The 26,883-nt window shown below is 39.2% G+C and overlaps 2 protein-coding genes across 5 annotated transcripts in view; one reads left to right on the top strand and one right to left on the bottom strand.

Annotated features, from left to right (window-relative positions):
* igsf9b (immunoglobulin superfamily, member 9b) overlaps window positions 1-6,945 on the top strand; it is a 164,580-nt gene extending 157,635 nt beyond the window's left edge. For 3 of the 4 annotated variants that reach the window (XM_051923298.1, XM_051923297.1, XM_051923301.1), the window contains 2 exons: window positions 461-637; window positions 4,144-6,945. In XM_051923298.1, the coding sequence (XP_051779258.1) occupies window positions 461-627 (167 nt within the window). In that variant the 3' untranslated portion in view covers window positions 628-637; window positions 4,144-6,945. Of the gene's footprint in view, window positions 1-460; window positions 652-4,143 lie in introns of all 4 variants that reach the window. The other variant, XM_051923299.1, reaches the window with a different exon arrangement.
* An 8,541-nt stretch (window positions 6,946-15,486) lies between these two features.
* LOC114655495 (E3 ubiquitin-protein ligase TRIM47-like) overlaps window positions 15,487-26,883 on the bottom strand; it is an 81,620-nt gene continuing 70,223 nt past the window's right edge. The window contains exon 8 of the mRNA XM_028806537.2: window positions 15,487-16,154. Coding sequence (XP_028662370.1) covers window positions 16,147-16,154 — 8 coding nt within the window. The 3' untranslated portion in view covers window positions 15,487-16,146. The remainder of the gene's footprint in view (window positions 16,155-26,883) is intronic.

The raw sequence follows: 26,883 nt of genomic DNA on the forward strand, positions 1-26,883 counted from the left end.
GCACCTTTGCTCTTTTTTCTCTCCGACGCTTTTGAGACTCTTTTCTCCATGCTGCTTTCTTCTTCATTTAGTTGTCGACGTTTCATTTATAACGTATTGTCGTTATATGCTTTATATACGCTGAGACCCTGGATCTCAGTGTGTGCTCAAATCCTTCACAAGACTGAATGTTTTGCTGCCCCGTTGTCTTATTTGCTATTGACTGTAAGTAGGGCGTGTCTTGCAAGAATCTCATGTTCTACGTCATCGCGAGACGGCCCTGGGTCAATGTCTTGGCACAATGTCTCATGTTTAAGGTCCTCGCGGGTCTTTTAACTGTCTTCCGTGATCTTAACGTGAAGATCACGTCTCGACACCATACTGTTTCTCTCCAGGATTTTTTTTATAATAGAGAGACAAAAATCAAAACCAAAATCAGATTATCATGTTGTCTGAGAGCGTTCTTCCCTTATCATTTTAGGTCTGCTCAGTCCATTGGCTTCAGGTAGTTCATCTACATACAGGGTCCCTGTGCACTCCTTGAGTGAGGCTCGTTTCAATGCGCTGAGGCTTGAATTTCAGGAATATCGCAAGGCACAGGAAGCCGAACATAAGACAGCATCTGACCAGGAAGCCACACTGCTCTGAGACCCAGGCTGTTTAAACAAGTGAGTCATTTTTAAGTTTTTTTTTTCCCTTTCAAATTATTATGTTTTACTATTTTTAATATGGTTACTTACTCATTGTAATGTAAAATAGTTAGTTCTCTTATGCATATGTAAAAAAAAATCTGTTTAAATTGTACATCCGCATCCCCATACGTAAGCGGCAGAACTGCAAAGAGGCTAGCGCATAGCACAGATCTGGGGGATTGGCGAACGAAGCGAGCAGGGGGCAAAGCCCCCTAGTATATATAATGTGTGTGTGTGTGTATATGTATATTATATGTGTTGTTGCAAAAACCAGATATAAGAGTCATAAAAAGGTTTGGGGCAGCCACCCGTATATATTTGGTATCCTGGCTACAAAGTTGCAAAATGTTACACAGCACTGATGTGCGCAAAACCGACTCCAAAACAGAACTGAGGGAATAGGGAAAAGATGGAGGCTTTTAAAGGGGAAGATAGGAAATGAGGTCAAAGGGGTTGGGCTCATAGGGGTCTTCAGCCATAGGCTCAAGCCCGGACATGACATCATAGGGGCCAGAGCCAGCAAGGTCTTCTTCCATAGCCTCGGACCCAGAAGTGACGTCTAGAGGGCCAGGTGGAATCTCCCGTGAATGGTCTGCAGGAAAGGGAGAAATAGAGTCGGTGCACTCTGCCACATCCCGGTCTGAATCGGAATTGCCCTTACTCAAGTCCTTTAGCTGCCTCCCATGCGCACGTGTGTGATAGTGTGTATATATAATATATATGTATATATTTGAATCAAGCAGAAATTACATAATCCAATGAACATGGCCCAGAATCTCAAAGGTGTGTTTCCAGCATCTTGTGGAATCCATGCCACAAAGAATTGATACTGTGTGAGAGCAAAAGGAGGGGACCTACCCAGTATTAGTATAATGTTCCTCATAATTTGCCCTGTGCAGTATTTTATGACTTTTCTTTCCATTTGCAATCCGCCAGAGAATGATTTGGTGCCACTTTATGCATATGGTTACATAGTGTCCAAAATTTGGCTTGCCTAGGATAGATGTGGCTGCATTTTTTTAGTTTTCATGAAATCTGAATCATTTGTGCTTCCTGCCTCTCAAAGTCCTATGACATGAAAGAGAAGATGTCCACTCAAGATTCTTGTTTGCCTGTTATTCTGCACGTATTTTTTCTGTCATGTTGTCTTTCCTACTTATTTCTTGTACTTCATACAAATTTTCACCTTTATGTGGGAAGATTAGTAAAGCTGAAAGAAAATGCAATCCCAATTGAAATGCCATGTAAGAAGATAGCAGGCAAGCTACAAAGGTGCTTGTGGAATTAGAAGATATGGGTGAACTTGGTTACTTGCAGTCATCAATAATTGCCTTAGCTGCAAGTGAGGTTGAGAAGTGCATACTGAGACAGCTACTGAGAGAATGATGAAAACTGTGGCGAGTTTGGGTGATTGGAATCTTTTAAGGTTCTCTCACTCCCCACAAACTTTTCATATACAGTGCATCTGGAAAGTATTCACAGCACATCACTTTTTCCACATTTTGTCATGTCACAGCCTTATTCCAAAATGGATTAAATTCATTTTTTTCCTCAGAATTCTACACACAACACCCTATAATGACAACGTGAAAAAAGTTTACTTGAGATTTTTGCAAATTTATTAAAAATAAAAAAATTGAGAAAGCACATGTACATAAGTATTCACAGCCTTTGCCATGAAGCTCAAAATTGAGCTCAGGTGCATCCTGTTTCCCCTGATCATCCTTGAGATGTTTCTGCAGCTTAATTGGAGTCCACCTGTGGTAAATTCAGTTGATTGGACATGATTTGGAAAGGCACACATCTGTCTATATAAGGTCCCACAGTTGACCGTTCATGTCAGAGCACAAACCAAGCATGAAGTCAAAGGAATTGTCTGTAGACCTCCGAGACAGGATTGTCTCGAGGCACAAATCTGGGGAAGGTTGCAGAAAAATTTCTGCTGCTTTGAAGGTCCCAATGAGCACAGTGGCCTCCATCATCCGTAAGTGGAAGAAGTTCGAAACCACCAGGACTCTTCCTAGAGCTGGCCAGCCATCTAAACTGAGCGATCGGGGGAGAAGGGCCTTAGTCAGGGAGGTGACCAAGAACCCGATGGTCACTCTGTCAGAGCTCCAGAAGTCCTCTGTGGAGAGAGGAGAACCTTCCAGAAGGACAACCATCTCTGCAGCAATCCACCAATCAGGCCTGTATGGTAGAGTGGCCAGACGGAAGCCACACCTTAATAAAAGGCACATGGCAGCCCGCCTGGAGTTTGCCAAAAGGCACCTGAAGGACTCTCAGACCATGAGAAAGAAAATTCTCTGGTCTGATGAGACAAAGATTGAACTCTTTGGTGTGAATGCCAGGCGTCACGTTTGGAGGAAACCAGGCACCGCTCATCACCAGGCCAATACCATCCCTACAGTGAAGCATGGTGGTGGCAGCATCATGCTGTGGGGATGTTTTTCAGCGGCATGGACTGGGAGACTAGTCAGAATAAAGGGAAAGATGACTGCACCAATGTACAGAGACATCCTGGATGAAAACCTGCTCCAGAGCGCTCTTGACCTCAGACTGGGGCGACGGTTCATCTTTCAGCAGGACAACGACTCTAAGCACACAGCCAAGATATCAAAAGAGTGGCTTCAGGACAATTCTGTGAATGTCCTTGAGTGGCCCAGCCAGAGCCCAGACTTGAATCCGATTGAACATCTCTGGAGAGATCGTAAAATGGCTGTGCACTGATGCTTCCCATCCAACCTGATGGAGCTTGAGAGGTGCTGCAAAGAGGAATGGGCAAAACTGGCCAAGGATAGGTGTGCCAAGCTTGTGGCATCATATTCAAAAAGAATTGAGGCTATAATTGCTGCCAAAGGTGCATCAACAAAGTATTGAGGAAAGGCTGTGAATACTTATGTACATGTGCTTTCTCAATTTTTTTATTTTTAATAAATTTGCAAAAATCTCAAGTAAACTTTTTTCACGTTGTCATTATGGGGTGTTGTGTGTAGAATTCTGAGGAAAAAAATGAATTTAATCCATTTTGGAATATGGCTGTAACTTAACAAAATGTGTAAAAAGTGATGCGCTGTGAATACTTTCCAGATGCACTGTACATGTGCTACACTTGAAATGCAGCGAGGGTGCTGGGATATCATTTTTGCTCAACATGTGGGTACTCAGACCATGCTATTAGAGTAACGACTGAGAGGGTCTACACTTGCTTTTAGCAGTGCCTTGTCCTGAATCAAAGAGGGTTTTCCCTATGGAACCTTTGTAGCTCATTCAGCTGTTACTAGGTAATCTTTGTGGTTATATTTAAAATGTCTTGCATAGCTCTCTTTATATATAATTTTTGCAATTGGTACAATTGTTTGACATTATAAAAAAAATTGCCATTTTCCTCAGGTTAGGATTTTAACATTCTCAATGCCTAGGTTCATGACATGAACCTTTCACATTATTTTCTGTTGTGTTTTGTTTCTTGCAGACCACAAGACCAAGACAGATCAACATTCCACCCTTCAGCCAGTTACTGGACCCTAAGGAGAAACCTGCTGAGTGCAATAAACTAGAGCTGGAAAATCTATTCAGCTGGAATAAGAGCCTTGTCATTTTCAGGTTATTATTTGTACCAAAAATCAACAGCCCTGAGACCAAATTGCTCACATTAAGTGGAAAATTCTTCAAAAGCTATTAAATAGCAAGTGGGTCTTATGAATCAGTTCCTTCATGCAGGTGTAATAATGGAAGATGGACAGAATTCTGTCACCACCTGGAATGAAAAATAAAGGGTGGTGGACTTCTCATGAAACACAGGAAGGATCAACACCTTTCAGACAACATCACACATTTTTGGAGAGCAGAGGATACGGCTAGAGATTTTGGACGGTCAGCCCATGTACTGTATGTTATAGGTTTTGCTTTTGCACTATGAACTTGTCATGTTTCAGAGACTTGAGCACTGCTTTTACAAATAATTTAGTGGGGAAGTGATTGGAATTCAAGGCCAGGTACATGAATGTAGGACATGAAAAGATCAGAATGTCTACCCACTTCAAGGATGTTTTCCCCTTTATGAAGTTAGTTGCTTATGGTTTACTTCCGAGTTCAATTTGGGGGAACGTGTGATTGGCTGATGTTTTCGAGTGCAGCTTTATTTTTTTTGTGCAAGTCAAACTTGAAGTAGAAGGGGATTCATTCCCTCATACTGTATATGGTATATTTGTACAATGCCATCCAGTTATTTTTGTTTTTATGTTGTAATGTCATCCACTGATCTTTAGTTTTCACTGAGACAAGATGTGAGTTCTGAAAGTGTGCCAAGTTGTTTAGCTGTGATGATATTCTGCACTGTACATACTTCACTGGGGTGCGTGTGTGGACATCTTAGATCCACAAGACACTTGGCCACTTTCCTGGCTTTCACATTTTAAGGCTATAGCGAGTAGGTAGGAATTTAACAATTGGCACTTATTTATTTGCTGGTTCCTGTTCACGATTCTATGACTATATGAATATGTGGTGTCAAATGGTTTGGGAAAGCTGAAAATATTTCACAGTGTGGGTACGAAAATGGTAACATTCCTAAAACTTTACATTATAGAACTCTTCACTTTCTTTCATAAGATCTATTAGCTGCTGTTCTTTAAAATTACATCTGAAACATTACAGTAAGTTTAAACTGAAAATAACTCAGAAAAGCACAATTATTAGTCATTTGATTCATCCATTCAGTGAGGTGAAACCTGTTCTGGCAGCATCAGGTGCAAGGTGGGAATCAGCCCCTGTGTGGGGGGCTTGCTCATATACTGTATGCTGGCACAGAGCTGTGTCACCCCTTTTTAGGGGAAACGGGATAACTTGCAGGAAACTGATGTGAACGAGGGGAGAATGTGCAGACTACACACAGACACGCCTTGCAATCCTCCACTCATCCTTTGTGTTTCTAAGGTTGACATCATTTGCAGGATGATGAGGGGACTGTTGGCTGCCACAGTAAAGGTTAAAGCAATCGTAATGCGCACCAAAATGTTTGATTCAGTTTTTACTTAGTTTAATTCTCAGTTTTGCTTTCTGTGTTCTTCCATTTTATATTCCTAAGTACAGGGCAAGTCTGTATGGACTGAGCGTGAGTGATTGTGAGGTCAGAGTGTCATTTTAAACACTTTCATCCAGAACCTTCTGGTGCCCACGACCTTGTAAAGGAGATACTGGGGTCAGGAAATGGATGGATGGATGAATGCAAATAAGAAGAAGGATTCTGAATATCTGAACCTGACACTGTTTGTACTGGAAAGGATTGAGTTTAATGTAATCATATGCCCTTCTAATTCTATGCATCTCTTTAACTTTTAATGCTAGTTTAATTTAATGGCTGTACATTTTGTAAATACTCAAATTTGTATGTGTATGTGTGTTTTTTTTTTTACTGGGTTTTGCTCATAAATGTCACTTGTTGTTGATTTACACATGTTCTGTAGCTTTATACAGTCTGCCACTTGCCCTGCAGGATTGCGGCGCGTTTTCTGAAGTGTTCCGGTACACAGTGCTTCATTTGAAAAGGTTTACTTGTGCGATTATCTATGCACCATCTCTGACATGACACACTCCTTGGCGTGCATTTGCGCACACGTCGTATGATGTGCGTCCCTGCAATTAAAGTTGTTTCCTAATGGACTGCTGCTGCTTAAGAAGCAGAATGAATGTGAATTGATTTTTTTTTTGTATATATATATAACAGAGTACAATATTTTTATTTGATTATCTTTTTTGATTTTTATTTTATGTACAGTTATGGTCTGAGCTCACCCAGTATTCACGTACCAGTTTGCGGCGACTTTTCCATAAATCAAAACCTTCACACTTTGATGAAGTTGAGAGACATTTTATTCAAAGAAATTACAAACCTTGGGAGCTCAAGCATCGTTTGGTTAATTTTAATGCACTGATTTTATTTTTTTGCTTTTAAATCCCATATTTGAGCAGGACCAGCTCATCTTTGTCAGACTTGGTTGCACTCCCAGTGGTGTGTGGAGCTCCCCTTCTGCATCATGGCAGTGCTCAGCGTGGAGAATGCTGGCCAGGTTTTATTTGGACTCCTTTCAAAACTTGTCAACAGATGTGTTCCATCATTTGATAAATGGGGACTATTATATTATTTTTTTATATACAAATATTCTTTTTGTACCAAATTCTTAAATTACAACACAGGTTTTGAACAAAGATTTTGAAGTGTGAATTTGTTTAAATTGTTTGTTAAAATTTTAATAAACTTTACTAAAAAACAAAATCCCGATGTTGCGTATTATTAATATGTGAAACCCCTTTGATATGTCATGTGTAACGGAATGTTTTCTTGTGATTATAGTGGTAACAGTAAGATTGAACTGCACAATCGGGTTTAGATGTGAGCTTCCTTGCTTTCCGTGGTAAAGACGAGGACTTCAGTCCTGCATTTTCATCTGACCAGGTATGTTGTTCTTTGTGTCATTTTTTTTAAACTTCCCATCAGTGCCTTGGCACTTGAAATAGGGTAAGTTACTTGGACCACTGTCTACTTGCAAGTTCTCCATGAGTTGCCGGGTCCTAATGATGTAGTAACTGTGCAGTTTCACTACAGTACTGACATGATCTTTAGGAACCCTAGTTGGTTGTATGGCAGCATTGTGCACAGGGTTCCAGAGAATGTAAATGTTCTGGGGTTTGTCAAGATTATCTCAATGGTGGTCCTGTGCACAAGGCTGGGTAAGATTTTCCTCAGGCAAGAGGTGTACAGATCTCCTCCTTCATCTTTTCATGTTGGTTCCTGTCTGAGAATGTTGAGTTGTTCTGTGTCTTGGAATGACCAAATATATGTTTTGTAGAGCAGTAATAGGCAGTTTCATATTGTTGCAGAATTCTTTGCCATCAATATCCTGAGCTACCTTAAGAAAGTCTACTTTAGGTATTTCCATGTGCATCAAAAATCTTCACCATTTATTTCCATACAAGTGAACAGCTCAGCTGTGAAGGTGCTCATAGCTCTGCATATGGGTTGGATTAAGACTGTGCTTGAAGGGTACAAGATGTCTTCTTTAAAAGGGGGCTACCCTGGTGCACCTTTTAGTCAATTACTGCTGTGTAACAAGCATACAAATTGCTTTGTTTGCTCTCAACAGGAGGAGGACTGCCAATAGTGCCCTAGTAGTCCTGCCATGTGACAAGACCTTAACAAAGGAAATGTGGAAGACGATAAGCCTTGCGCAGTGGTAGCCTACAGTGTCACAATGGGCATGTTGGCTTTGCGGATCAGGTAATGATATTGTACCATATCATGCCAAAGGTAAAGAAAAAATTGCAAGCACTTGTGTCAGAAATTATGTTGAAACTTCGAAGCATTTGACATCCACCACTCTAGTGACATCTCCTGGCCATATGCATTAATGTTACAGAAAATTGTAATCAAGTTCAGCGATGTCTGTTACTTTTATTTCTTTTATTTTTTGCTGCTACTGATTGGCAATGAAGAGAAAGGTTCATCAGCAGCTTCTAGTGCCTGATGTCTAAAATAATATAATGGCAACAGGTGGAATGTACCACGCGACAAACAAATTTTAATAAATCATAATAAGATTCTCTTTTAATAAATATTCCCCTTTTACATTGTATCATTGTTATTGCCTGTGCAATTAGTATTATTATTAGGCCTCATCTTTTATTGAGGTTGCATTTAAACGACCGTTTGTTTGGGGTTCCGCAGCCCAAATGTTGTAGGTTTTTAAAAAAAATAACAAACATTGAAAACGAGCCTCATCACTTCTCCTCAAATGCAGGGTGAGTCAAAATTATGTTCACAATAATGGTACTGCTATGTATATAATTATATACAATTTTTGTGGACAGTTCATGTGCCTCATATGGTACGTGTGCTGAACATGATGGCAAACAGGTTAAGACATTCCTGTAAATCATCTTGCACATATTAAGAATGTTTTGTGAATAAATTGTTTCCGCCATTTAAATGTTAACATAATTTTGACTCGCCTTGTATTTTCTTTGTTCTGACTTAGTTAAAACAGAGTAGACAGAAAATAAAGACATAACCCTCTACTTGGCCATGATATAGGTGAGCAAATTTGAGAAAGAAGATACAGTTCTTAAATTAACAGACATTATTATTCCATAAAGTAATGAGATATTTAATATATTAATACATTATATTGGAGCTCAAAATTAATGAGTTCACTAAGAAGAAAAGACACCATCACAGTCGAATCTGTCATAAGCGAAGATCATGCCATCCTGTGGCTCGACTGACTATGGTGGTTGCTTTTTGTATTGTGTGCGTAGTGCAAACCCGGGATCAAGACGGATTAAAGAGTCACCTAAAATAAAGATAAAAAATAAATAAAGCAATCAAGTGTGATAGATTTATAGTCTAAATTGACAAATAATTTTCAGAATACTATGGAAGGATCGCACAAAAGGCCTGTTCTGGGATCATTCCTACTTTGAATTGCCATCAAAAATGCAATGACTAATTTGCAGAAGACGGCTCACAAATTTACAATAATCCATCTTCTGTTCATTGCCACTTGAGGTCTAGGAATTGTGCCATTCTAAAGGATAACAAACTCACTGTGGCAGAACAGGCTGAATTCACTCTGCTGGACCCAAAGTTCAAATCTGTCAATCCGGAGAACGTCAAAGAGCCTCTGAGATATGGCGCCAATGCAGTCACCAGCACACTGCCTCACACACACACAGGGCACTCTGGTGAGCACTGTTAGTATACCTTTGTAGTTAATATCTATTGTATATGTAAAGTGGAATGTGAATAAAAGTACATGCTGCATAACTAATTACAACTGTCACTAAAACAGAAACTGCACCATGGGCCTAAACAGCAGCCACTGTAGATGCCATTGTGGTGAAGTGGAGGTCGGCATTAAAGATCCACTCAAGTGCTGCAGCAGCAAAGAGCAGCGGGATAAACACATCTGTACCAGCTTTCAAAATACACGTCTGACTTTACCAGCAACATAACTCCTTTGTGAACACGTTCTTCAAGGTCTGGTTAGGCGATTGGTATAAAATTGTCTGTCACAGAACAGCATAATAAACAATTTCCTTAAATCAAAATACTGAGAAGTCAAATAAAATGACACCTTTTCTTGGCTAACTAAAAAGATTACAATATGCAAGCTTTTGAGGCATCTGAGGCCCCTTCTTCAGGGAAGAAAGTTGGGGGTGGGGGGGACTTTGCTTGTCAGTAATTCTCTGCATACCCGAATGTGACTTATTAAATATTTATAGCTTACTAAGAAAAATAAAACCAATTACAGGCACAGGCCTTTTTATGATCTAACCCTTACTATACTAACGTGCACTAAGATATATAAGACATATATGCTCATGATTTTATTTGAATATATGCAAATCCTCAACTTCAAGAATGCACTTTTCTGTTCCAGTTACATAAGCACTACACATTGCTTGTTACTGGATGAGAGTACACAGTAAAAATAAGAACACATTACACCTGATTAATTTAATATTTAATAATTCAAACCCCTAAACCTGCAGTCTATAAGCAGTAACAAGAATTGAAATTGTCAGTCAGATGTTTAGTTTTGTTATACACATTTATTTTTTATATATCTTTATAAATAAATAGGAGGCAAAGAACGGATATTTATGAGAAGAGAGCTGGTGAGAGAGGTGTTGTGACCCCTGTTACTAAAGCTCTTTTTTGCAGCATTATGCATTCTACTCCAGCAGACCCCCGTGACCCTGTGTTCGGATTCAGCGGGTTGGAAAATGGATGGATGGATTATTTATAGTTTTGATTTATGACATCAAGTATTATGGAGCACAATCCTTTAAACCAGGGGTGTCCAACTCCGGTCCTGGTGGGTTTCAGGTTTTCATTCTACCCATCTTCTTAATTAGTGAGCCATTTTTGCAGCTGATTAACTTGTTTTGTCTTAGTTTTAATTAACTTGACTCGGGCCCTTCGGTTGTTTCTTTTTCCTTGGCGAGAAGCCAAACAATAATGAGATACAGATACAAAATAACCCACCACATGAGCAGCTAACCTGAAAATAAAGAAAGGTGAAGGTCTCGGTCATGTTGGTCTGCTCAGGTCACCAAAACATCTTGACGGTGGTCTTAGAAAAAACAGAAAATCAACAGTCTGCTGTGGCAGACTGAGAGCAGCAACAAGTCATGATATTCAATAACAGCTTTAATTAACAGCAAGAATTATTGGCGTCTCATTAAGAAACTGGTTGGAGTAAAATTGGCTGGAGTTTGATATTCCAATTTAGTTGGTCATCTGTTTCGTTTCATGTCTCAATTCTGTTTGACTGCTATTTAATGAAGAAATGGATCAATTCAGTTGACTAAATCCTTAAAAATAGGGCTATTAAAATGAAGGGAAAATGAGTTAATTAGCAGTGAAAACTGCTTGCTGATCAGGAAAAGGGTTAGAATGAAAACCTGCAGCAACTGCGGCCCTCTAGGACCAGAGTTGGACACCCTTACTGTAAATATATTGATGATCCACGTACATCCATTTTGCCTGACAATTCTTTTGAGATTTTGAAATCTATTGGTGCCATGCATAGTTCAAATGAAGCTTGATGAATAAAGAAGAAGCCATGTGAAGCATCAACACATTGAAAGCTTTTTCTTTCGGCTGCTCCCGTTAGGGGTTGCCACAGCGGATCATCTTCTTCCATATCTTTCTGTCCTCTGCGTCTTGTTCTATTACACCCATCACCTGCATGTCCCCTGTCACCACATCCATAAACCTTCGCTTAAGCCTTCCTCCTTTCCTCTTCCCTGGCAGCTCTATTCTTAGCATCCTTCTCCCAACATACCCAGCATCTCTCTGCACATGTCCAAACCAACGCAATCTCGCCTCTCTGCCTTTGTCTCCCAACCGTCCAACTTGAGCTGACCCTCTAATGTACTCATTTCTAATCCTATCCATCCTCATCACACCCAATGCAAACCTTAGCATCTTTAACTCTGCCACCTCCAGATCTGTCTCCTGCTTTGTGGTCAGTGCCACCGTCTCCAACCCATATAACATAGCTGGTCTCACTACCGTCCTGTAGACCTTCCCTTTCACTCTTGCTGATACCCGTCTGTCACAAATTACTCCTGCACTCTTCTCCACCCATTCCACCCTGCCTGCACTCTCTTTCTCACCTCTCTTCCACAATCCCCATTACTCTGTATTGTTGATCCCAAGTATTTAAACTCATCCACCTTCGCCAACTCTACTCCCTGTATCCTCACTATTCCTCTGCCCTCGCTCTCATTCACACACATGTATTCTGTTTTGTTCTTACTGGCCTTCATTCCTCTCCTCTCTAGAGCATATCTCCACCTCTTCAGGGTCTCCTCAACCTGCTCCCTACTATCGCTACAGATCACAATGTCATCAGCAAACATCATAGTCCACGGGGACTCCTGTCTAATCTCGTCTGTCAACCTGTCCATCATCATTGCAAATAAGAAAGGGCTCAGAGCCAATCCACCTCCACCTTGAATGCATCCGTCACTCCTACCGCAGACCTTACCACTGTCACACTTCCCTCATACATATCCTGTACAACTCTTACGTACTTCTCTGCCACTCCCAACTTCCTTATATAGTACCACAACTCCTCTCAAGGCACCCTGTCATATGCTTTCTCCAGGTCCACAAACATGCAATGCAACTCCTTCAGGCCTTCTCTATAATTCTCCATCAACATCTTCAGAGCAAACATTGCATCTGTGGTGCTCTTTCTTGGCATGAAACCATACTGCTGCTCACTAATCATCACCTCACTTCTTAACCGAGCTTCCACTACTCTTTCCCATAACTTCATGCTGTGGCTCATCAATTTTATCCCCCTGTAGTTACTGCAGTCCTGCACATTCTTAAATATCAGCACCAGCACACTTCTCCACTCCTCAGGCATCCTCTCACTTTCCAAAATTCCATTAAACAATCTGGTTAAAAACTCCACTGCCATCTCTCCTAAACACCTCCATGCTTCCATAGGTATGTCATCTGGACTAACGGCCTATTTTTCATCCTCTTCAAACCTGTTCTTACTTCCTCTTTGCTAATCCATTGCATTTCCTGATTCACTATCTCCACATCATCCGACCTCTTCTCTCTCTCTCTCTCTCTCTCTCATTTTCTTCATTCAGCAGCCTCTCAAGGTATCTTTCCATCTGTTCAACACACTCTCCTCGCTTGTGAGTACTTTGCCTTTATCACCCTAACCTGTTGCACATCTTTCCCAGCTCGGTCCCTCTGTCTAGCTAATCAGTACAGGTCTGTTTTCTCCCTCCTTAGTGTCCAACCTTTCATACAACTCATCATATGCCTTTTCTTTAGCCTTCGCCACCTTTCTTCACCTTGCGCTTTATCTCCTTGTACTCTTGTCTACTTTCTGCATCTGACTATCCCAGTTCTTCTTCACCATCCTCTTCCTCTGTATACTGTCCTGTACTTCCCCATTCCAAAACACAATTACAAATCTATAAAAACAGTTTCAACCAATTTCAGTTTCAGTTTCAGCCTTCCAAACATCCAGTGTGACAGTGTAAACCTTCATTGTTACCAGCATCAGACGAGCGCTCCATTTACTTGTATTGAGTTGCTGGACTATTTATCATTTAAAGTATTGTTCGAGTTACTATTTGGTATACCAGAGAGCTTACTTAGTTCTTAACTCGATATGGAAATGCTCACACATGCCTTATAAATTATATACTTAAATGCCTACATTTGTTGTATCCATTTTAGGAAGTCATCATTTTTCATTTTTCCTGTTATTGTACATTACAAGTCTTTAGTGTCCCATATTTTTCGTCACTACTCAGGACTCCCACTTTCACTGAGATCATCTCATTCTGTATATACAAATAATTTTTACAGGAGCTTTTTTTGATCTGACTGTAACAGACAACAATTTCTATGCAAGGTCAAAAATAAATGAGGCTATGAGTTTGTGAGGACTGTCCTGTTTTTTTTTTTTTTTTTACGTTACGTTGTCTCAGTACAGTGTGTGTGTGCCGTTAATAATGCATTCTTTCCTAAATGAGAGCTCAGTCTTTTTGATATTTTCTAAAGTCCAATGCTTGTGTTTTTATTTTTTTAATATATTTTGACACTAATTTAATCTGAATTATTTTAAACATATTACCCATATTCATTGCCCATGTAGATATGTAACGCTTGGTGAGAATAAACAAAGTAACACCACATATTGTAGTTTTTTAACTGTTTTAACTGAAATGTTATGCTTTGTGTTTTTACATTTGGCAGTAGAATGCTTCAGTGTATCGTCGACTTATTCCACTTCTGAAGGTGTACATTATCAGTCGGTATTCTTAATTGCATTTGGTCCCTGTGTAATGCATGTCAGTGTGGCCGATGGAGCACTGAGAGGCTCCAAGTAATGGGAGACAAGACACCTCCTCACAATGTTGCCCAACCTCTTCTCATAAATATTCCCATTTTGTGCTTTTTCTCATTATTGCCATATTGCTATTATTAATATTGAAATGTTATGCAGAGAAACTGTGCACGTTATATGTATGACAGAGAGGACGCTAAAGCCTTGAATGAAACTCAGTGTTGATGATAGGTGACCAAGTGACAGTAGGTAAATAAAATGACAGGTAAGGAGCAGGGAAACATTAAAAGTGTCAGTGACTGGGATTGCATACCTGGAAGATGGTTTAAGAATACAGAAATGACAGAAGCTCAGTCTTTTAATAATCCAATTTACACAAGGGATTTATTTTGCTGTGCTGCAGTTTGGATGACTTATTTACAGATCCCTTGCCATCCTTTGGCAAGGTGCATTAATGAGGAACAGATGTTGCTCACTAAGTCGGATGCTTTTTTGAAAGTTTGGGTCCAGATGTGCTTATCCAGCTGTTCCTTCTTGTCTTTGTCCATTTCTGAATAACTTTTTCACTTATTAATGCAGAAGTTCCTAGTCTTTCACAAATTGCAGACGTTGATGGCACTGATTGTTTTTTTAAAGACAGTTGTAATTCGTTGTGCAGCACACATTTATTCACATTACATTTGGAAATCAACAGCACATATCAGATATGAAAATCACTGAATACTAAAATCGTGTTTTGATTGGCTTTGTAAACTCTAATGTGAAGCGTCTCTCAAGTCTTTCTTGATATAATTAACATGGGGGCGAATGGACGCTGGACTGTTTCAACATGCATGTTTCAGTTTATGTAGACAAAAACACCACACCAAGAAACCTGGTGTATCTCACACATGAATCTTTCACTATGTCTCTTAAAAGTATTTATTAACATCTAGAGAAGCACTACATAACTTTTTATGTAGAATTGAAACTCGTGTCGGAACACTGTGCAGATGATGAAGGGCCACTGCTATTACATTTTGAGCAAAAGAAGATCTGGAGTAGACTGGCTGACCACAATCGGCTCCTGACTGCAGTGATGTTGGTGAAGTCATGGTGCTAGTGTGCTTGGCAGTGTTTAAAATGAACTTCGAACAGCTGTGCTTCAAATGATTGAAAGAGTGTTGACAAATCAGTATCAAGCGTATCGAGCAGCCCATAAACAGCAATGGACACCACACATACCTTTTCTGCTGTATGTTGTTGTTTTGGTATTTACATGTTTCTGTTACACATATAAACAAAAAGAAAGAGGTCAATATGGAGTAAGGAGAAAACTACTTAAGATCTCAAGGGTGATGAACATCTCCTGAACCACCACCCCATGCATGATGTTCTGAATCACAGCTTTCCACACCCAAGTTAGAATACATTTAGAGTGAAAACCAAGTGTATACAATATCTAGTATTACTTGAAAAAGTTTATTACTTATTGTTCACTAAGCAGTTTTTAATTTCTTCAAGCGAAGTGACTTACAACAGCAATGCACACTGTCCTCCATTATGTTTGGGACAAAGACTTGATTTACTCCGCTGCTCCACGGTTACAAATCAAACAATTTAGATGTGATTAAAGTGCACATTGCAGACTTTAAGGGTATTTGCATACATTTCACTCTCACCTTTACAATTACAACACTTTTTAATCATATTGTTTGGGACAGAGCAATGGCAAGGCTACTAAATGACTTAAAAATATCTAATGACACCTTTAGGTTGAAAAAAATCACATCATTCATGTGTTAGCAAATGTTAAGAAGACCTGCAAAAAAAAATAAAACTCTTCATAAGAGAAGCTGCCCACCCTAAAATGTAAGACTGATTAGCTGAAGGTTCACATCATGGAAACGGTTAACACGAGAGAAGGCTTAAAGGCACGAGAGGATGGACGATGGCAGATTGCCTTTGAGGGTCTAGTTGAGAGAACGTGTGGCATTTTCAGGCACAATAAGATTTCTTTTGAGTTCAGTTATTAGCAGGCTGTATGAGATTTCCCAGTACTGAAGAAACGAATGGACTGAGCCCACCATTAAGCTGATAAGCACTTAAAATCCTGTTGGAAGAAAAGGAACAAATGAACTGTTTTATATTTTGTTTGCAAAAAAAATTGCACTATTATAAACATATACAGTATGTTAAAACAATCACATTATTATTTTCTAATCAAAATCCTGGGTAGACTGCAGAGCCATCACATAAGGACTTCCAGTCATCAGCGAAGAAGACCTACAAGTGAATTGGGTGGGAGAGGAGACCCACCAAGACATGGGGGAACCATGCAAACACATGGCAGCTGGGCCAAGAACTAAACCCCAGGGGTTTGCATCTCCCAAAATGACATCAAATATTAACACAGTTTATCTGCAAGCTAATTTAGTAAGCGGTTTTAAATATGAACATCCTAACTGAAACACGGTAAACTTCTTTGGAAGCGCCGATCACAGTTATTGATGTGACTAAGAAGGTTCAAGAATAATAGCACAATGTAGGCTCTGTTCCATTGTTCAGCAGCTTTACAGTGGACTCCAAATGAAATCTTCATCAACTACTGGGGGGGATTTCTGAAAGGCGCATCAATAGAAATCCAACGTTAGGTGAATCGCTGTTGCTAATTTGGCCCTGTTGAGTTGTGTGTCTGTTTGCCTTGCGATGGACTGGCGCCCTGCCCTACCCAGGTGGTGTTCCTGCCTAGTGCCCAATGACTGGGCCAGATGGCAGCTGCCCCACAACTCTGCCCTGGATAAAATAAGTGCTGGAAATAAAGGAAAAATATTCAAGCTGAAAACCAAGGTTAAGCTATATATAATATATATACTTCATATATAGTGTATAATGCACAGTTGATTCACTCACTCATCAACATATAAAATACAAATCTGAGCCGGGGTCAACTTTGACCCACGTGAACTGTCAGCTTTACACGTATACTTTGTAGAATGTGGGCCCCCTTGGCGATGAAGCACATGCAATACAGCGGAGGTCTGGGGTGTCCCCTTGGTGGTCTGACCACAGTGTCCTCCAATTTTCAAAGTAGAAAGTCAAGTCCTGGGTGCAGCAAAGGCCATTAGGAATGTCATGTCTGGGTCAGTTTAAACATTTGCACAGCCTAGCAAAGGGGTCCCCCGCAAACAGAACATGTAAGGGGTACACATTCACCATATTCTTTCTTTTCATCCGTTCTTTTCTGTACAATGTTCAGTTCACTCCTTAAGCCACATCAATGTGCAGCCTGTAAAGGTCATTGCTGTGTGTAGTAAGCTAAAGTAAACCAAAAATTGGTGTTTATTGCTTTTGACTGAAATCCACCAAAACTTTATAATGGTACAAGATTACAGATCAAAGTGTTACAGTATATTCAAATCTGATTGAAGTTAACATTTTTACAGGATGTGATGCTGGGAAAAATTACAGTTAGGTCCATAAATATTTGGACAGAGACAACTTTTTTCTAATTTTGGTTCTGTACATTACCACTTTGAGCACAATTTGGACATTTTTCACTTAGGGGTGTACTCACCTTTGTTGCCAGCGGTTTAGACATTAATGGCTGTGTGTTGAGTTATTTTGAGGGGACAGCAAATTTACACTGTTATACAAGCTGTACAGTGACTACTTTATAATTGTATCAAAGTGTCATACCTTCAGTTTTGTCCCATGAAAAGATATAAAATATTTACAAAAATGTGAGGGGTGTACTCATTTTTGTGAGATATTGTAGTTACACAGTACTTCTGATACATCCAGTTAACCACCACCATTACATCCAGGCCTTATTCCCAGGATAAAACAGTACCTTACAGAGGTGAAAAAACAGACAAGACTCAGGATCCAGCATCCTGGCCTTGACTCCTGCACCCAGTTGTCTGATTGCTCTCCAAATGTTTTAATAAGTGGGACTTTCAGTGGATATGTTGGCCACTTATGCAAGTGGTGTCCCAGCGGCGGGACACCACCATATTTCAAAGATGTTTGTGAATGTTGCAATAAAGTCACAAGTCAAGCAAAAGCAATAATGGTAACGTATACAGATAGATGGCAGCACCTGCCCTGCATTCCAAAATGGCGGGGAGACGGTTGTCAGTCGAACAGTTACATAATTGGATCTGGACCACCTTGTACTTGGGGTGCCTCTTTTCAAATAAATCAAAAGTTTCCATGTTGTCTGCTCTCTGTTATTAGTAAAACTAGGGGGCTCTGCCCCTTGTTCGCTTCACTTGCCCGGGCCAGCGCTACAGGCTAGCTCGCGTATGGGGAAGTGGATGTACAATTTAAACAGATTGCTATTTTTATGGGAATTGTTACATATGCATAGTAGAACTAACTATTTTACATTACAGCGAGTAATTAACCATATTAAAAAATAGTAAAACGTAATACATTGAAAGAAAATTGTTTCATGTTGCGTTAGGGGTATTTGTTGTGTTATACGTTTTCATTCTGTTTGGCTTTGAAATGAACACGTAAATACTTTTTAAACTTACACTTTTACTGTAAAACTTCAGTAAAAACAATATTTGGAATGAACTTTTCTTCCATATCGCTTTGAATTTTGATTCCATATTTTGAGTTACATCATGACAATACAACGTATAACTGCCCGTGAGTGAATATTGTTTCTCTCTAATAAATAAACCAACTTTGACTGTTTGTCTCTGTGATTTGTTAATTGTCATAGCAAAAAAAGCTATTCTAACGGGAAACTGTATGAACGTTTTAATGCGAATGGCATATCAAGATCTCCTACACTGATGGATTAAAGGCCAGAAGCCCACATGACCGTCGTCATCAAGTTCTTCCATGTGAACACTGAATACCGTGAGGACTGATTGAGGTCATTTATGTTATGTAGAATGCCTGGAGGGGGCTGGGTGGTCTCGTGGCCTAGGAACCCCTGCAGATTTTATTTTTTTTCTCCAGCGGTCTGCAGTTTTTTTTGTTTTTTTTGTTTCTTCTGTCCTCCCTGGCCATCGGCCCTTACTTTTATTCTGTGTTATATTTGTTTTTTTTATATATTTTGTCTTTTTTCTCTTTCTTCATCCTGTAAAGCACTTTGGGCTACATCATTTGTATCAAAATGTGCTATATAATAAAAATGTTGTTGTAATGTTTCCTCGTAATATGTACTACATTACCTTTCTTGTCACCTGTTAAAATTTTACATGTCAGAATTGTTCAACCAATTTTGAAAACAACATAGTCCATCACTTGTACATAAATTATGCAGTAACATTACGATACATCCTTCTTTCAACAGTAATTTGTGCGGTGGAAGACCAGACGGTGTTAACGGTTGTTGATTTTCTACGGGATATTGTAAGTTGATGTTTTCATCTTCTGCACCATCACCACCAACTGTTTCAACATAGTCTATTGATATGCATTTAACCAATTTGCCATGTAACCAATCGACAATTTTCGTGTAAATTCTTTTGGACTTCATCGTTTCTCGGTGCTAGGATTGCCCGTGTACTCATTTCTTCTGTTGATAACCCTTTGGGATGAAATTCTTCATTAAGATTTGGACATAATACATCTTTTATTGGGAACATAAAGTGAGGAAAACAAAAATTCATAAGAGCTGAGAGTGTAGGAACTGTGTCTGACAAAAGCATGCACATGAATGAGGGGTGAGAGGACCGTGGGTGTGGGCCGTTAGCCGTAAATGGTTGAGAGGAGGGCGGGACTTGAAAAAATCTCTTGGATATAGTCTTGTCTCAAGATTTTTTTTTATAATGGATAGATGTACAATTTGCGCACACACAGTAATTACTACAAACGATGTAAGTTCATCCATCCATCCATCCATTATCCATCCCACTATATCCTAACTACAGGGTCACGGGGGTCTACTGGAGCCAATCCCAGCCAACACAGGGCGCAAGGCAGGAAACAAATCCCGGGCAGGGCGCTAGCCCACCGCAGGGCACATACTGTATATAAATGATTAATTACTGTGTTGTTATACAGGAGATGCATTTTTTCCACTCTCACAGAGCACTGTGATTGGTTGGTTTGGCTCTGGTGATGTGACAAAACAAGAAGTGCAAGACACCCGAGGAGTAAAGGTGCATGTTGAGAGAGTCGCTTTTGAGAAAGCAGAAAAAAACATTTTTAGCTGTAATGATTATAGGTATCCATCTATCCATCCAGTATCCAACCTGCTATAGCCTAACTGCAAGGCTGCGGGGGTCTGCTGGAGCCAATCCCAGCCAACACAGGGCGCAAGGCAGGAAGCAGACCCCAGGCAGAGTGCTAGCCCACCGCAGATGATTATAAGTATTTAACTCACAAAATACCAATAACTTTATTTTGTATTAATCATGCTGCAGAGAACTATATGATTTTATACTTCTATATGATTTGATCTGCATTTAGGTAGGAAAAGAATTATGTTTATGCACAGAATACGAGACTGATTTAATTCTTCTTTGTGAAAATGCTAACCTCTTGGTATTAACAGAACACCCTGTGATATTATGAATCAATGTGATCGTTTTCTTCACTCTTGCTTAAAATTATAAGACAAAAATTGTCATTTATGAATTAATAAATAAGGATTATTAATCTAATCAAACAAATATAAATCTAATGAAGGTTTTAAAGTTATAAGAATGTAATCTCTTTATAACTAATGCAGTGAACTTAAAGAAAACTGCTTAAAATGGGTTTGTACTGAGATGGGCAGTGTCTTTAGATAATGTAGGTGCCTGGTACTGCTTTGTTTTTCTGTACTCCTGTATGTCATAAATTAAGATGTAACCCTAATCTATGTATGACCTCAAAATGAACCTCTCTTTGGCTAATGAACAAGCTAGGTGATAAAAGGGTGAACAGTTTTTTCTTTTTCCAGTCTGCCCAAAACTCAAATCAGTTAGCTGAGCACACACATATGCTGGGGAAAGGTGCTGAACGTATATGTAGGGCAATAGACAGCAAATATTTTATTACTTTATTCTATCATCTTCAACAGGTACCCATGGCTAGTGATTAAATAAAAGTCATCAGTACAATTCATCTTTTTATTTTGGTTCATTAATGTAGTCACCTTACATTTAATTATGGCACGTTTTATTTCAAAATGGCCTTTTTTTTAAAGGCTGATTTTATTTATCAATTGGACTTTTACGAATGGCACATTTGCGAATGCCTCTTTTAGTGCCAATGCCATTCATTACAGAATACCGCTTTTCATTAATATGCCTTGATTTCAGACAAAAACCAACAGGCTGAAGCTTTTCCTATTGGTTAATTGATTACTTTTCCCCCGAATGTTGGTGGTAAACTAAAAATCAAAGACCTCAAGCACTATTCTACTACTGGAATTGCTAGTTTTACAGGCAAAATCGAGAACATTTAACACATGATTCTATTTTGAAGTGAATTGATGATAATGGTGGAAATGCTCAGATGTGACGTCATCTTGAATTTCCAGCCGCAGATACTCAGCTTTTTAACATGTGTAGTTTTGTAACAGGCACCTTCGTCTGTGCAGTCATGCTGCTCAATCAGTCTTGAACTACTGAGAACTTTAGCACTCTTTAAAATATTCATGTTGATGACAAACCTTCCAAGTATTCCAGATGTATCCTTGTTCATCTTAAAATATAATCATATTGTGTCCAACAGACTGCTGTGCAGATAGGAGAGGCCAAGTGCTTAAGTGACCAGAAGCCTCACATGGAGGCATTCAGAGAGCAGCCTCACACAGCATTTGTGGGTTTTTCTTGGTGTAGATCATGTAGTGCGAGACCAGGAGTGACAGAAGGGGCGACCGGAGACACTAGCAGCAATAAAGTGCCACAAACAGCTCAAGAATTGCAGTGTCTTGCCCCAGGATTGTGTTTCTTAGTTTCTGAGATGTTTCCCATTGATCCTAACAGTGGGAAAGTGTAACTAGGTCATAAATACAATTTATTAATACATGCGCTCATTGTTCAGTACAGTTGTAGTAATTTAAATGACCTCAAAATATTTTGTCTGTAAAGTGAACTATTGCAGCTCTTGCTGTCTTGATGTTTTTGCCAGTTTGAATGCAAGAGAAGATCTTTGGTAGCCCACTGCCCACCATCAGGAAAAAGTAATGGCAGGGAAATGATTACCAAATGGGAATAGGCTCCGCCAACTGGTCCTCATTGAATAAATTGCAAAAACATCAAGAAAAGAGGCATTGTGGCAAGACAGAGAGGATGAGGGGGCTGTTTAAATTATTTAATGGTATTTAAATCTGTCCATTAATACTCACACCAGTGTGAGGCACATATTTGAAAGTGCCAACTTATCAAGATGGCCCCCTTTTAAGTGTTGAGGTTTTACCAGGCACCAGCTTTATGTGGGCCAACAGATATAAAGGGGTAACGGGTTAGCACTAGAACAGTACAATTTGGATTGTATTTGACAGAAAACTGAGCAACCGCTGGTTGGAGAGAGAGGGAGATGATGGAGAAAGCAGCGTCGGTCTAATCAACATCCTTCCAGAGGACTAGACTGTGCACCAAGTGAAGGGTCCATGGTGTGTCTATTGGCTCATCTGCCAAGCTGGGCAGCAGGTGAGTTTGAGAGGGACCACCATAGTAGGAAGAAGGCACGAGTCTTGCAGTAAGCGCAGTAACCGATGTTTGGATGGATCAGGGGTGCATCAGGCTATGTCTGGGGAAGGAGCCTGACACAATGGCACCCATAGAAGGGCAACTGGCAGCAATAGAGTGCGGTGCAGTTCAGATCGATCGGGGATGTGACAGGTTGTGACAGTGAGCCATGAAGGGACAAAATGGTTTTACCTCTCTGACGTTTGGGATTTTAATTTATTTGGATTTTTTGTTTTATTTTTTAAACACCCTGCGATACTGAGTTTCTTTTTAGTGGCATACGTTTTAGTAAATTATTTATCTGAACTACTTAATGACTTATTTATTGCACTTCTTTGTTATATTTACTCTCTGTTTTAATAAGCTGCCATAATTCTGACTTTAAAGTCTCTCATGTCCACCTCACTCACTCTGCAGGTCCTGGGCACCATAAGCACTGGCGCTGAAGTGGCAGCTTGGAAATGTGCAGTTTGGAAAAGTACCTTTGTTCAATAAAAATTTTTTACAATAACACCTTTTAAGTAAAATCTGCAATAATTTATTTCAAGGTAGCTACATTGTTGAACCAAAATAAAGTGATCACATTGCATTTTATAATTTTATAATATTTAGAAGACTTATTTAATTACACATTTTTTTCACAATTTAGTGACTCCATTTATTATACAAATTAATGATTTCATTATTGCCACTTAATTTTAATTCATTTTGGCTCACATAATTGTGTACAGCATATCAGTGTTTTTTTTGGCATTAGAATCGTTTTTTTTAAAGATAAAAATTATAATATCTTACAGACAAGGCCAGGTCAACTACCTAAATTTGACCCCTTTCAGGTTGTCTTATATCAATAGAATATGACATCATTTTTCAAATTTTATCAAATATTATTTATATGTAACTTTATTACTTATTTTGTTTACATTTACAAGCTTCATTCACATCATGTCTGCCAATTTCTAGACTTTGCCCACGTCTACCTGCAATGATTTCACACCCTCTATGGTGTCTGGGAGCCTCCCTCCCTAATTTAGTGTCATAATTATAACTTAATATTTTTATGTTGCACTTCTCAAGCCAGATGGCACAAGGTGTGTTGTGATGTGAAATTTTGCATACAAGTTGATAAATATTTTGTATGTCTTTATTTGTAACTTAGACAAAGCAATGTAATATTAGTGTTACATTATTGATAATAACAGCAATGGTTTAAGAACCTCTTCCCCCCCTTTTAGGAATGGGTCTCTTTGTAATTTTACGACAGGGTTGGGGGAAGTGCCTCAAACAAGTTTGGCAAGTGTTTCTCTGCTAAAGTCTCTCAGTCAACCCCCACAGGAAAGCCAGGCTGCCTAACTGGCAAGCTTCACGGGGGCAGGTGTGAAGCTTTTCTATCCCCCCGATTGGTCTGAAGTATGGCTGTTTGGAACTGTCTTGTATCAAAAGCCCTTAAGTACCATGACGCTCCATTGGCTGTAGGGGTTGGACATAAAACCTATAAATTTGCTTGCTTTACCCAGCTCTCCCACTCTTATCAAACTGATGAAAGACCATCTCACACCATGAACTGAAAAGGACAACACAATGAAGAGCACGGCTTGGCAGCCATATTGAGACAGGCATGTGGCCTGTTCTGAAGAAAGCTGACCACAAATGAGGACTTAACTAGAGACATTAATTAACTAACAAGTCTGTGTGCTGCCTGAAACTACACATCACCATTTATCAGATTGTATGGTTGCCAATATTCAAATGTGCTTTGCATATTGTTATTATTTATGAATATTCTCAATAATACATTGTTTAAATTGTAACTTAACTCCTGCTTGTCTTTTACTACACCTAATTGCCTGAGGTTATAAATGTAGAAGGGACGGTGGGGAGAAGTTATATACTATAATACCTTCTAAACAGTGGTAAGTCTGTCAGATCTGAGGCATTCTGACAAAGGCTACATATTAATAATACAAAAGGGGGAAGTAGAGCAATCTATTACTCTACCAAGACAAAACAAGGTGCTTCACATTGAACATATGCCAGAAAGAAAACAAGTCTACATAGAAACAGAGGGTTTAAACAATGTTACAGTTAAGAAAGCAAAACACAAGATATTTGCAATTAAGAAGCAACTATATTTAAAAGTTTCAGCTGAATCAGACAATCCTGTGCTCAGTGGTAAACTGTTCCAAAATCTAGGTGGGTGCCATCAAAGAAAAAACAGACCTTGACAGCATGATCTTCGTGGTCTCACGGTTTATACTATCTATCAGCAATTGGATGGCATATACAGGAGCTAAATCATACAATGGCTTATGAAATACAATTTTAAAATATATTTTAATTGAATTGGAAGCCAGTGGAGTACACGCCAAAATTGGAGTAATATGATCACAAAGTCTTGCAAATAATCAAGTTGGAGCATTCTGCACCAACTGAAGCTGAGCAAGGGAAGAACATATCAGCATTTTTTATATTATATATATATATATATATATATATACACACACATTAGGGGGCTCTGCTCGCTTTGCTCACTGAGTGGGTGCTATGCGCTAGCCACGTCACACTCTGCCGCTTGCGTATGTACAATTTAAACAGATTGTTACTTTCATGGGAGTTGTTATATATGCATAGTAGTTGTTATATATGCATAATAGACCTAACTATTTTACATTACAGCAAGTAATTAACCATAATAAAAAATAGTAAAACATAATAATTTGAAAGAAAATTATGTTTCATGTTGCGTTAGAGGTTTTCGTTGCGTTATATGTTTTTGTTCTATTTGGCTTTGAAATTAACACGCAAATACATTTTAAACTTACACTTTTACTGTAAAACCAGTAAAAACAATATTTGGAATTAACTTTTCGTCAATATTGCCTTGAATTTTTATTCTGTGTTTGGACTTACATCGTGACAACTCAATGTATAACTGCCCATGAGTGAATATCATTTCTTTCACCCTAATAAATAAACCGACTTTTTCAAATGTTTGTCCCTGTGATTTGTTAATTGTCATAGCAAAAGCTATTCTAACAGGAAACTGTAAACATTTTAATACGAAAGACATATCAAGATCTCCTTTGGTGTCTAATGTTACCCGCGGAAGATGTACTATTTCCTTTCTTGTCGCCTGTTAAAATTTTACATGTCAGAATTGTTCTACTAATTTTTAACAAATAATTGTGTCCTATTGCATAGCCCATCACTAGGACATAAATTACGCAATAACATTGTGATATATCCTTCTCAGTAATTCGGCCAGTGGTAGACCGGATGGTGTTAACGGTTGTAGATATTCTACAGGATATTGAAAGTTGATGTTTTCATCTTCCGCACCATCACCACCAACTGTTTCAGACGATATGCATTTAACTAATTTGCCGTGTACCCGGTCGACAATTTTCGCGTTAATTGCTTTGACTTCATTGCTTCTCTGTGCTAGGATTGCCTGTGTACTCATTTCTTCTGTTGATAACCCTTTGGGATGAAATTCTTCAATAAGATTTGGACATAATAAGTCTTCTTTTATTGGGAACTTAAAGTGAGGAAAACGTAAAAATTTGTAAGAGCTGCGAGCACAGGAACTGTGTCTGACAAAAGCATTCACACAGATGAGAGGTGAGAAGACCGTGGGCGTGGGGCATTAACCTGAAATGATTGAGAGGAGGGCGGGAGTTGAAAAAAATCTCTTGGCAATCAATTGACTCATCTCAAGATTTTCTTTTATAATAGATATATATATTTAAATATAAAAATTAGGCAGCTGCATTATTTTAATTCTTATTATAGTGGAAATTAAAAAAAACAGCAGTTTAGAGGACCTGACAAATGAACTTTGCTATGAGCAGACCACTGTAGCTCGGCCTAAATCCTAGAGAGAGAGTTTAGGGTGCTGAAAGAGGTTGCAGTATGGGACACATGTGGATAAGGTCGAGGTCAGGTCCTACAGTGTGATGCTGCCCTAATGACAAGTGTCTTCTGGTTTAGAGCACAAAACATTTTCACAAATGGAGCTCAGGCAGGTTGGTTGACTTGTCTTTGGTCAGACAATGACTGGAAGTGGCAGTGATGCTCCCCAAACAAACCCCCCCTTACACTGAGCTGGGAAAGCCCAGTTGAGCAGAGTCCTTAATAAGAGGGTGTTTACTGCTTTGCTTGTATCTCTGGAAGCGATTCTGCCTCCTTGGCACAGAC

This window comes from Erpetoichthys calabaricus, chromosome 1 (assembly GCF_900747795.2).
Source record: "Erpetoichthys calabaricus chromosome 1, fErpCal1.3, whole genome shotgun sequence".
NCBI lineage: Eukaryota > Metazoa > Chordata > Cladistia > Polypteriformes > Polypteridae > Erpetoichthys > Erpetoichthys calabaricus.